General features: G+C 40.4%; 1 protein-coding gene across 1 annotated transcript in view; it reads left to right on the top strand.

Annotated features, from left to right (window-relative positions):
- Wwtr1 (WW domain containing transcription regulator 1) overlaps nucleotides 1-11,833 on the top strand; it is a 122,098-nt gene extending 110,265 nt beyond the window's left edge. The window contains exons 5-7 of the mRNA XM_021662309.2: nucleotides 2,655-2,776; nucleotides 4,353-4,465; nucleotides 8,396-11,833. Of these exons, the coding sequence (XP_021517984.1) occupies nucleotides 2,655-2,776; nucleotides 4,353-4,465; nucleotides 8,396-8,580 (420 nt within the window). The 3' untranslated portion in view covers nucleotides 8,581-11,833. The remainder of the gene's footprint in view (nucleotides 1-2,654; nucleotides 2,777-4,352; nucleotides 4,466-8,395) is intronic.
- The last annotated feature ends 1,291 nt before the right edge of the window (nucleotides 11,834-13,124 follow it).

The following is a 13,124-nucleotide window of genomic DNA, read 5'->3' as shown; positions in this document are numbered from 1 at the left end:
GGATTTTTTTTTAATGGATTCCAGAAACATTACTCAGGTCATCAGGGTTTTATGGCTAGTGCTTGAACCCGCTGAGCTGTCTTGCTCCCCCCACCCCACCCTGGCTTTTGTGACAAGCTATGAGGTCTTTTTAAATTATGTTTGTGTATTTAGCCCCAAGTGAGCATTGTTTTATATGTATTTGAAATATGCTATGGGCAAGTTAAATACGGAAGAAAAATGCACGAAACATGAGGAAATGCAGCTAGCTTGTAAATTTGTGCGTGTGCGCAGCTACACACGTGCGTGCGTGCACACACACACACACGTGTGGAGGCTAGAGGTTGATGCTGAGTGTCTTCCTTGGTTGCTTACTGGTTCTGCCAGAGCAGCCAGAAGCTGTGTCCCTCCTCTCTCAGCTCTGCTGTTAGAGGTGAACACCGCTGTAATCAGCTCTTTCTGTAGGCACTAGGTACCCGAACTCACATCTCTATGCTCATGCAGCAAGCGCTTTCAAGTCATGTCCTCAGCCTCTGCCATGACCTTTGTGCCTATCAAAGTGTAATAAATTGCTGGACATACTCGGGCATCCGTGCCCCCAGCTCTCAAGAGGCTGATGCAGAAGAATTGCAAGTTCAGGGCCAACCCAAGCTACATAGCGAGACTCTATCTCAAAAAAAAAAAAAAAAAAAAAGGAAAGGAAAGAAGGAGTTTAGATGAACAAAAAGCAAAAAAGGCATCTGTTTTATACTTGTTCTGAGTAGTCGAAGAGTGGCATGCCAATTAAATCAGGATTTTTAGATAGTGAAGATATTAGCCAAAGGATTCTTGTATTTACTAGAACGTAAATCACTGACCAGTTGTTCTCATGGTGAGGGTCATAGTATGTAAGTGCTCATAAGAGTTTGGTAGTCTCACGGTTCCTTACCCCAGTTCAAGCTTTGTTTTCTACATGAGACTTTGAGGAAAGCTTTGTTGGTTAGGAAAGTTTCTCTAGGGCAAGCAAGCACAACTATAAGAAAATAATTTTATTTTTCTAGATAAGTTTAGAAGGTTACTTTCAAAACTTGGTATTTTAACTTGCTTTTTGTGTATTATTGAATGAAATGTATTAGTTAAGGATTCTGATTATTTGCATGAAGATAAACAGAAGCGAGCCAGGGGCCCTTTTCTTCCAAACTAACAGGCCGTTCATGGCTTGTAAGAGTTTTACCACCATAATAAGTACTAGTAATGGTACGATGTACATGGTAACTGAAAGTTTTCTAGCTGATGGCTTTGCTGCAGTACCTTTAACCATAGCAGGAAGAGATCTAACCAACATCCAGAAACTCCGATTGCTGGAATGTTTTGTTTTCTTTGGGGGTTTTAGGGACATGAGATCAATGACTTCAGCTTGGAAATTGAAAAACTGGTAGGTAAGAATGTGGCCAGGACCCAGCCTTGGTTTTGGATGTAAGCATAAGCATAAGCATAAGCATATGAGAACATTCTTCTCTGGAGAGAGCCACCAGCCCGAAAGGGATCTGATGCCTGGTTATATCTATCTGGAGTGTGTCACTGTAGTCCAGTTCATAGCATTTTGGACTGATTCTTCTTAGCATTAATGCTAGCTTCAAAAAAATCCATAACCCATCAAACAATTAATTGTCTGTGGGATTTTATTTGGAACTCCAGTTTTCTCCAACTTGCAGCCATTTTAATCAACTCAACATTATTATTATTATTATTATTATTATTATTATTATTATTATTATTATTACTGTGTATTTGTGAGCATGTATGATGCGTGTATTTAAGTGCAGCCATACTTGTGCCAAGCCTGGTATGCAGGAGGCTAGCAGACAGTTTTGTGGGGTTGGTTCTCCCCTTCCACCCTTACGTGGGCCTGAAGATTTAATTCAAGTGGCTAAGCTTATACAGGAAGCACCTTTACCCATATAGCCATCTTACCAACTCTGATAGGATATTTATTTATTATGGGTACATATAAATGTATTATGTCTGCAGCCATGATGTAACATGCTTATGGAGGTCAAGAACAACTCGTCCAAGTTAGTTCTTCCATTATGTGGGCCCTGGAAGTGGAAGTTGGGATGTCAGGTTTGCTAGCAGCACATACCTATCCCACCCGCACCGCCTCGTGATCCTGATCTTTTCCTTTTAAAGCTGACTTTTTAACTGGTTGTTTTTGTTCATCTGGTGATTAACACCAACTGCTAAGTGAAATTTCATGTAGGGTCTGAATACCGAGCCTCCCATTTACACTAGCATGTAAATGGCAGAGACCAGCATGTACTTGCTAGTCCAGGGGTATCCAGTTGCTTTGATTGATTTAGATTTAGTCTGAGACCCTAGACCTAACTTGTCACTGAGAAAGTGTCTTGAGAGGCCATGATATGACCTTTTGTGTCTTAACAATTCTGTGGCAGATGTGTGTTTTTAAAGTAAGTGCCCAGAGCCCAGAGTTCCTTAGGTTCTTTTAGCTGGGAGTGGAAGACAGTGGCATGTCTGGAAGACTGAAAAAAAGGAGCTCTAGTCTCCCGATGGCCTTGACCTACTGAAACGGATACAAAGTGTCCTATGTTTGTTGAGCAGTTTTCAGATGAAGCTTATTACGAGGCAACCCTTTGTGGCAACTGAGTAACTCTTCTTTCCCTCTGACTCCTGCGTAGGAAGCTGCCCTCTGCAGACAGCTCCCCATGGAAACTGAGACCATGGCCTCTGTCAACACGCCTGCCATGAGCACAGATATGAGATCTATCACCAACAATAGCTCAGACCCTTTCCTCAATGGGTAAGCTCACACTGGGGGCCATTGACTTTTGCTTTCTTAACTGTGGTTTAGACTGTAGTGTGGTGTTTTTTGTTTTGTTTTGGTTAAATAGGGAAAAGGTGGGGGTCTTGGGAGATGGCGGAGGGTAGGAAAGCTGACAGAATGAAGGAAAAGAAAGCTTTTTAAAAAGCATCTGTATTTCAACACCTAGTTGCATGACACAGAGCATATCCTTTAGTGCTCTGTGCATGGCGATGAATTTCAAATTTAAAGAGGACAGTGCTAATTTGATCATCACTTGCAAGAATCTTGAAGCTATTGGGAGTAAGGGTGGGGCTAAAAGCATGTCATGGCAGATAGAACAAGGGAATCCAGAAGTATTTATGGGGAAAGGTAAATAAGGTGTATAGTTTAGTTAACAATGTTAATTTTCTGCTTTGGGTAATTATGCTGTGGTTATGAAAACTGTTTTAATTAAGGGAGCCAGATGGAAGGTACATAGAAACAATGTTCTGTTGGCGAGTTTGGCGTGAGTTTTAAGTCATTCCATAATTAAAAATTAATTAAAACAAAAAGACATTGGTTTTAAAAGAGGGAGAGAAAGAAAAGTAGTAGCCGAAGGAAAAGTTGAATTAGTCGCAAGTTTCTGATTGACAGAAACAGTCGACTTTAATTGTAGGCCTCCTGGTGGGGGAGGAGGAGGTAGCTGTAGCCGTTGTATTTCTGCCCTTTTCTGCTCTTACAAGGCCCCTGGCAAACAAATACAAGTAAAGATGCAGGTGAAAAAACAGAAGAGCTAGAATAATGAACAAATAGATTTTTAAAAGATGTTTATTGTTAAAAATAGAAGAAAAGAAAAGAAAACTGAGGTGCGCACCATCCAGGCTCCTCCAAGCATCTTCCCGTCCTTCTCCCCCAGGAGCAGCCACACTTCAGAAAGCAGCGTGTGTCCATCGTGGTGACCTGGCTTTTTTATGGCTCCTTCCCCCAGCCTTTTAAGTGTTGAGATTGTAGACATGAACCACCATGACGGGCTTTATACATGCTTCTCTTAGCATTAATGTGCATATAATGTATCCCTGAATGCAATTCAGCACTGTTCTCTGGTTTTTTATTTTTTTTCAAAGATTTATTTATTTTATGTGTATGAGTGTTCTATCTGCATTTACATCTGCCAGAAGAAGGAATCAGTTCACATCATAGATGGTTGTGAGCTACCATGTGGTCGCCGGGAATTGAACTCATGACCTTTGCAAGAGCAGACAGTGCTCTTAACCGATGAGCCATCTCTCCAGCCCTGGTTTTTAAATTTTTACGTAAATAATATCTGTATGTAGAATAGAGTCCAAATGGTTATTTTGAGACAACAAAGGAAATCAGTGCCCATGTATGGCGAGTGGCCAGTTTTCTTGCATAACATTGATTAGTTTCCATAAGATCAAGTTATATGTTTCAGAATTAAAAGGGCCATATGGAATTTTCTCCCTTTCACTGATTGAGTTCTGTGTCTGCATTTTAATTGTGAACTTTATTTAGTAGTCTCTCATTGAGGTCTCCTTTTTCATTCCTCTCTCTCTCTTTCTCTCCCTCTCTCCAGAGGCCCCTATCATTCAAGGGAACAGAGCACAGACAGTGGCCTGGGGTTAGGATGCTACAGTGTCCCCACGACTCCAGAAGACTTCCTTAGCAACATGGATGAGATGGACACAGGTGGGTATGCAGCCTGCAACTATCTTCAGTGTGTTTTCATTTTCCAATTGTTCCCTCGGTTATTGCAATAGGAAAATCCCGTGGGAGACACAAACCCTCAACATAAAATGACAACTAATATCCCACTCAGTACACAGCCACTACTCCGAAAAGGCAGACCTTTCAGAGTTTACGAAAATAAAGCTTCATATAGATGTGAGAGTTTAAGAACCCTCCCCCATCCTTGTTAGTATTGTACCCCTTTTTAGTTGTAATGAATAGTCCACTCTTTCTACTGGGAAATGCTTTTGGTTCTCCAAGCATGCAAAACCAGTTACTCACTGGTTTTGGAAGGGATTGACAGCTGCCATTTAGAAAATTAACAACTGAGAAGATTCTAATTGTCAGTTCCTATTTCTAACACAGCACTCGCCTTCAGCAATTGACAAGAAGACAACCAGCTAGAGTTTCTTAGTCCCTAGCCTATGCGTCCTACAGAGTAGGCATGTCCAAACTATTGGCATTGGGACATGGGCCAGTCACTAAGTTCACATTTGAGAACTGCATGATTGAGCTGTTAAAAAAATGTAAAATAATCTCAGTTTTAAGTAAGTTTATACTTTGGTGTTGGGACACATAATATAGCCCTTCTTCCCCTCCTTCCTTTCTTTCCTCCCTCACTTCTTCCCTCTCTTCCTCCCCCTCTCTCTCGTTTTTCCTTCTTTTCTTTTAATTTTGACACAGGGTCTCCCATGTAGCTCTGGCTGTCCTGAAATTTGGTTTGTATACCAAACTGACCTTGAACTCAAAGAGATCCACCTGCCTCTGCCTCTGCCTTCAGAGTACATCAGTAATAGCAATTTAAGGTGTGTGCCACCATGCTCAGTTTACATAAAGCTCTTTTGTGTCCCACTAGCCAAGCCAAAAAGAAATGGCGGCCTGAGTGTGCGTTCTTTGTAAATACTTGTGCAAGTTTCTCTTCTGTTGCTATTCATTAACAGAGAGGCAGTTGTTGCAGTGGAGAGATGATTCAGCACTTGGTGCTCTTCCAGAAGACCCAGGTTGAGTGGCGAGCATCTGCATGTAGCTTACAATTATCCGTAACTCCAGTTCCAGGGCATGCAATGCCCTCTGCTGACTTGCGTAGGCTCCTGACTTGCAGGAGTTACACAAACACTTATGCATAAAAACACTCATAAACATGTGAATAGACAAAAAAAAAAAAAATCATTTGTTCACCGGGCCTGTGGTTTGGCATACTCTGTGCCTGTACAACTGCAGTGTGCTGCTGCTGTGAATCTAAATTGTTGAGTCTGAACGCCAGACTCATAGCCAGGTTTACAGTGCAGCCTTGCAAAAGTGCAGGATGCCAGAGCAGTGCCTCCAGGGCTTGCCAGACTTGTAGCCAGGTTTACAGTGCAGCTTTGCAAAAAGGCTGACAACTGTGTGTGGAGAGTGTAGGAGGGGTTGGCTTGTGAGGAGTCACTTAGGACCGGCTTGCACTGTTGCTGTTTTCTATTTCTTACTGCTCTTCCCTTCCCCAACCCTTTCATTTTCTCACCCCCAACCCTGTGTGTGTGTGTGTGTGTGTGTATGTGTGATTTAATTTGCTTCCTGGAATTAATCTTATGTAATGGCTCCTTCCTTTGTTGTTTACTTTCATCTTTTAAACACTGGGAATCCCGTAAGGGAGATAGGGAATGTTTTTGAAGTCGTCATATACAATTAAATGACGTCTTGAAAAGACCACAGGCAATGTTCAACCTGAGTTGAATCTTTGTTTCTCCCCTGTCTGGTAACAGTGTTCTCTGTGGAACCCCTGTGAGCCTCAGCTTCTTACCAGTGAAATGAGAGTAACGTTCTCACGTCTGCCCCTCCATTGAAGAAGGCTGTTGATGAAATAGATTTGATAAGCACATGGTTCCCATTAATCTGGTTAAATGCATGTCAACTCTTTGAGTTCAGAGTCACCTCTGTGAGGTGTTTCTAGGAAATAGGCATAAACTGCTAAAGAGAGACATACAATAGGTGGTGATTAGGTGAGGAGGAACCAAGGGCAGGCAGAGCAAAGGCTGGGCAGCCATTCATCCTTCCAGAATGTTCCAGGAAAATCATACCCCTTCTTTGAAGAATTGTCCTCAAAGAATTTGTTTTGTTTTGTTTTGTTTTTGTCTTAAGTAACTTAAATAACCGACTTGAGTAGCTAAAACTACAAGGATTGAAAAAGGACCACAGTAGCATTGCAGAGTTACTACAAAGACTGTTAACCTCTTTCTGGTGAGAAAGAATAGGAAGAATTCTTTAAAACAAAGGCTTTGTTTGGCTAAATATATATATTTTTTCAAGAATTAGAAGTTGTAATGATATTTTAAATTTTTAAAAAGGTATATTTTTGCGCATGTGTGCGCCTGTGTGAATTTATGTGTGCCACATGTGCATGCGTGCCTGGAGCCCAGAGGCCTCAGATTTCCTGAAGCTGGAGTTACAGGTGTTTGTGGGCCAAGATGTAGGTGCTAGTAACAGAACCCAGCTCCTCTGGAAGACTCTCAACTGCTGAGCCATCTCGCCAGACCCTGTAATGAGACCCTGTAGTGAGCTATATCAGATAGATGACACAGTCTTGGATACTTTATTCCAACTTGTGCAGAAAGATCCCAGACTCTCTCAATCCTCCAGGCACCCACGTAATGACACGGAGGCCTTAGCTTAGGCTTGTTCCCAATTAGCTTATATAATTCAAACTAACCTGTTTATACTAATCTGTGCCTGATCCTTTCCCAGAGTTTCTATTTGTGTTCGGAATTTCTGCCTTTGCTATAGGCCGTTCAGCTCTTTATTAAACCAATCAGGTGACGGAGAAGAATGTTTACCAAACACTGAGAGTGGAGGTGCTTAATTAAAATACTAATACCAAAGTCTAGCCTGTACTCAACTCTCTACTGGGACAGAAACCAACATTTGAATGATACAAAGACAACCTTTACACAGCACACAAAGAGATTATCCCAATAACCCTGTGGTCACCATTCCAGGTGGTGAAGAAAAGAATAAGATGAGTTAAGTGTGCCTAAGATCACACAGTAAAGAAAACAATTGATATCATTATATCAGGTTTCCATATAGTTCCTCCCATACTGTTATGAAAAGAACACATTCTGATGTCTAGTTCCAGATGCTTAACTTTCTAGCATTTTCCTCAGTTGTGCCCTGCAGAACTCAAGCCTTTTTGGGGTAAACACTCATCCTAAATAGGATGAGGTCACTAGTGTGGTGTCTTCGGACATGAACGTGTGGGTTACGTTAACACTTGAACTATCTGTTCCCTTTTCAAGAACATAGAAGGGAGAGCTGGCTCAGTGGTTAACACAGGCTCAAATCTCACTGCCTACGTGATGGCTCACAACTATCTGTTTCTCCAATTCTGTGGGTGCGTAACATTCTCTCTGGCCTCTGTAGGCACCAGGCACAGACATGTTACACAGACAAAGCACATGGGCAAAATACTATAAAAAGGAAAGTTTAGCCAGGCTCAGTGGCATACGCCATAAGTCCCAGCACTCGGGAGGCAGAGACAGGCAGATCTCTGTGAGTTTGAGGCCAGCCTGGTCTACATACTGAGTTCCAGGACATTCAGAGGTACATAGTGAACTGCTGTTTAGAACAACAACAACAACAACAACAAGAGCAGTGAGAATTTAAATTAAAAAAAAAAACTTACAAGAAGGAAGTAACATGGCTGGAGAGATGGCTCAGAGGTTAAGAGCACTGCCTGTTCTTCCAAAGGTCCTGAGTTTGATTCCCAGCAACCACTTGATGGCTCATAACCATTTATAATGATATCTGGCATGTAGGCATACATGCAGGCAGGATACTCTATAAATAATAAATCAATCTTTAAAAAAAAAAAAGAAGAAGAAGCAAGTAACACAGTTATCCTTCATTCTATTACAGGAGAAAATGCGGGTCAGACAGCCATGACCGTCAACCCCCAGCAGAGCCGCTTCCCCGATTTCCTTGACTGCCTCCCAGGAACAAACGTTGACCTAGGGACTTTGGAGTCTGAAGATCTGATCCCCCTCTTCAATGATGTAGAGTCTGCTCTGAACAAAAGCGAGCCCTTTCTTACATGGCTGTAAACACGACCATTGTCATGATACAGCTGGGAGCTGACATTTCCTGGGCCTTAAGGAACAAGTGATGGAGCAAAGCAGGTCTGCAGGTGTACCGCTTTCTGCCCTCATACTCACACTCCCTCTTGTCCGTGTGGCCAGTTAATCATTGCAGGAACTTAAGTTACACATAAATAAATACTCTCTTCTTGTTTTCTGCAAGCCTGCACTTCTGGGACAGATAAGGCGGAAGTGATTGTACAGAATAACTTCTTAAAAAATCCCTGCTGCCCTATGGCTGAGCTTTATCACAATTACCTTAAATTCATATATCAATTTATTCTAAACCGTAAAAGCTGACCACAGGCAGTGAATTCTGACAGGCAGCTTGGTCCAGGAAATGTGCACAGAGACCTGATTTACAGTTTCAAAAACTGTACTGGTAACAGGAGTAACAAATGCTTTAAAACTATTTAACTTGATCTTTAAAGATGATTGTATAGCGAGCAAACTTCTGCGGTATGGAATACAGTGTACTTTGGAACCCATGGCTTTTCTCATTCTGTGTTTACCAGGACACAGCGTCCTAACGTTAACCACCCTTCATCATTTGACTCCGTAGCAGCTCGGTTCTGCGAGTGAAAGGGTCACTGCAGCATTTGTCACAGTCCTTGCATGACAGATCATGTGAAAGAGACCACTTTGGTACTAGCATGAATGATTATAAAACAGAACTATTTTTTTTTAATTGCAACTTGGATTTTTTTTTCAGAATGCCGTTTAGAATTTGATGTTTGTTTTATAAAACACTGTAATTTTGTAGCTCATGACAAAGGGCAGCCAAATATTTTTGATAAGTCAGTGGCAAGTGCATTTTTCTGTCTTTTGAACCTGTTCTGAAAACCTCAGGCCAGCCGAGATCTCAGCCTGGTGACACATGAATGAGCTGCTTCATTTTGTATTCTGAGGCATTATCAATTCTGCTTTCCAGACTTCCAGTGTTTAAAACAATCCTGTCTATGAAACTGTTTGAAGAATGAGGCAAATTTCTGATTAACATATGCAGGAAGGCATATGGTGTAGATTTTTACTTCTGAATTGAGTAAAATTGATTCCTAAGTATATTATCTTAATCCTTTTGCTAAGTTGGTTAAAAAAAAATAGGTATAAGGTATGTACTCAAGACCTCTTATATAACCAACATTTTTAATTTTTGTTGTTGTTGTTAGCTTTTAAGGACTGAGAGTATCGTGTTCATCTGGAAGGCAGTCGGCCTGCACTTGCAATGAAGTCCTTAGCTGTTTAATATTTTGAACTGACATTATTTATAATCTATGAATTTAATCTCTTTTTTATTTTTTTGAAAGACATCATGAATCTGGGAGGAAGCTTTCAGCTCCTGTGAGAGTGAAGGCTTCTTTGTTGAGGATCTTCAGCAAGATCCCTTCTGATCCATTGGAATATAAGTGCACAGAGTACATTTAGTGGGAAGAGGCAAGTGAAAGGTCAGAGGCAATGTAGTAGGGCCGTGGAATATGGCGGGAAGGCCAGTTGAGGTAAAATGAAGCAGATGTGTCAGAACCCCTCAAAAGCAAGGCAAGCAAGACGTGTGAAAAGTGCCCCAAAGAACAAAGCAGTGTTGTTCTTTCATAGCCTTTATACCAAAAGACGCTGTTGTCAGAGAGAAGAGGGTTGGGGGGCACCTTACTGGGGAGAGGCAGAGAGGAGGAAGGGCAGGCTGTGGCACTCTGCTCATGAACTTGCTAATGGCAGCAGGCAAGAGCATGGACTACTGTTGCTTCCAGCACTCTTATGTGATTTTGCTTTTCCTGAAGGAACCCCAAGTCATGTCCAGTTGATCCCTTGCTCTCTCTGAGAGAGGTGGGTAGGCATGTATGTTGCTACTAGGTGGAAAGGGAGCACTCTTTTGTTTTCTCTTTTGTTAGCAAAAATTGCAAAAAGAGTTGTACATTCTTTCTGAGGAAAAAAAAAAAAAAACAAGCCAAAACACAAGGGACCTAACAAAACTCGACAGTGTTACTGTATTTAAAAATATTTTTATAGATGCATTTCAGGTTATTAAGTGTAAAAAAAAAAAAGATGCTCTTTTTTAAAAAAAATAGTTGAATCATCTATGATTTATGTTACCAAGTTTTAGGAGCAATTTTCTAGTAAGCTTGTGGCATTATGAAATACTAGAATAATTTTCTTAGTAAATTAGTTTTAACCTTTTTAATTAATATAGTATTTTTTCTAGAATAAAATATGGCCCATGACTGTTTACTAATAGATAAAGGCAGATATAATTTCTTTCAAAGAACATAAAATGTGGCCTTGTTAAAGGGCGCTAAAGCTAGAAATCAGAAATCAGATTTTTTTTTTTTTTTTTTCTAGTTGTGACTGAAGCCAAGAGTTAGGCAAGTGTGTGTTAGGCAAGTTCTCTGCAATGGAGCAACATCCCCAGCCCTTGCAGTAATCTCTCAATGGTTCTTTGGTATTATTGTAAGTGTTGATACTCTCTAAGAAGTCATAATAAGGTGCTATTCATCTACTATACCATACTATAAGACAACTATCAGACTATCTAGTCTTCTTAGTCCTGTGTCAATAAATTTTACCATCTCATCCCCAAAATTTGTCATAGAATAGGCAAAAATTTTAAAGTTAGATTCAAAGAAGGTTTTTTTTTTTCTTGATGAGATACACTTTGTTGGAGCATTTACATGGTGAAAACATCCTGTCATTTGTTAACATTATTTAGGCAGTGTTTGACTGTAACATCTAGGATGTAAAATGTATTTCTTTCAATGATTTCTCAGTGTGTGAGAAGCTCATAAACCAGAACAAGTTTTAGCCTCCTGGGCACTGCTCAGCAGAAAGGAATCTGCAGAAGGGGATGTGAAGTGACAGACTGAATGTCACTGAGTACTGTGTTCTTGTGATATAATTAGAAGCAGCTTCTGAAAGGACAACTTTCAGGGGGAAAAAAGTAAGCCATTCAAAAAAAGGAAACTATAGATTGATTGGGAAAATGGGTGATTGACAGAGACCGTTTCCCTGACACTGTATTCTACATGTGCTAATACTTTAACTTAATGTTTTTCTGTTTTGTTTTGTTTTGTTTTTATCAAATGGGACCTGTGTTGTTGATTTCTAGTCCAGTATGTTCTACATACAGGAAATGTGCCGCCAAATCCATCAAATCAAACCATTTTACCTAGAGTTTGGTACAGGTTTTACTTTTTAATTCTATATAAAAATAAATACGATTGAACTTCGACTCCGGCCTTTGTTTCTGTCATTTCGTTTACTCATTTACTGAGGGCTTTGGGTGGAACACAAGCGGCTTCTATTACCCCTGTCAGATAATGAGAAAGACAGAAAACAGGGTAGCCTGTAGGCAAATAAATATTCTTTTGGCTACATGGCCTTCAACATTATGAATGCCCACAGACTTTTAGGTTCTATTTCATTTGAGGTATCTACAGAGACTTTTATTGTGGCTTCCCCCACCCACCTGCTTGCGTACTGGGAGCTAACTCAGGAGTGAGATGCTGGGGTTAGTTTGCCACCACCCCGGAACCAGTCTCACATCGTTTTTACAGCTGTGTTTCTTCATCACCTGTGTTTCCCGTGCTGTCCTGAGGCTTGAAATCTGACACACGCTAAGCAGGTGCCTGACCAGGCTGTACCCTTCCACCTGCATCCTCACGTTTAAGGCTATAAGGGCTTTTTGCTGAAAATGTTAAGTACCAGCATCTACCAGCTCAAATACTAGATGGTTTATATTCCCCCAAATTTCAGACTTGAAAAAGAAAACCTTATTTTTTTCCCTATAGTATAATTTATGTTTTTTAAAACAAAAAGCAGTTATATCTGTTTGATACTTTTTTTTTTTTTTTTTTGCTTAGCAATAACATTACATTGTTACTGCTTGTTAAGCATTTACTACATGTTGAAACTTTGAAAATCACTAAAAATATCCTGTCTGGTTTCATCTGTATAGTAGCAATCTTTTCCCAACAACCTCACTTTTCTCACATTGTTGTAGATGAGTTATCACTAGGGAAGGCAGTTAATTCACACAAGGTCGCATGGTAAGCTACCAGTGTCTCATGAGCAGCTCTCCATGCTGGTTTATATTATCATACTTTGTCATTTTAAACTGTGAATAATATATTCTGCACGGGTACCCCTGGTTGATTCTGTGCTGCCATGGACAGCCAACCTGTGGCTAGAAGTAAGTTTCTGGGATGGAATCCTGCCTACCTCAACATGTATGTGCCTTTTAATTTGACGTATTTTACCAACATTTTTTAAAATGACTGCCAATTTATACTCCCAATAACATGTCTGCAAAAATCCTTGTCACCATTACTAGTCTAGAGTTTGACATTGTGTACCTCTTCAATCTTTGCAGATATGATACATGAGAAAGTATTTTACTCTTTTATAGTGCATTTCTTGTATTGATGCTGACATCAAGATATATACTGTTTCTTTAGTGCATTCTGTCATTTTACCAAGCTCACTTTAAATCCTCCTGTCTTACTCTCTCTCTGAGTTCATTT

This window comes from Meriones unguiculatus, chromosome 2 (genome assembly GCF_030254825.1).
Source record: "Meriones unguiculatus strain TT.TT164.6M chromosome 2, Bangor_MerUng_6.1, whole genome shotgun sequence".
In the NCBI taxonomy this organism is placed as follows: Eukaryota; Metazoa; Chordata; class Mammalia; order Rodentia; family Muridae; genus Meriones; species Meriones unguiculatus.
The sequence above is the reverse complement of the archived record's forward strand: the minus strand, read 5'-3'. Positions and strand labels throughout refer to the sequence as shown.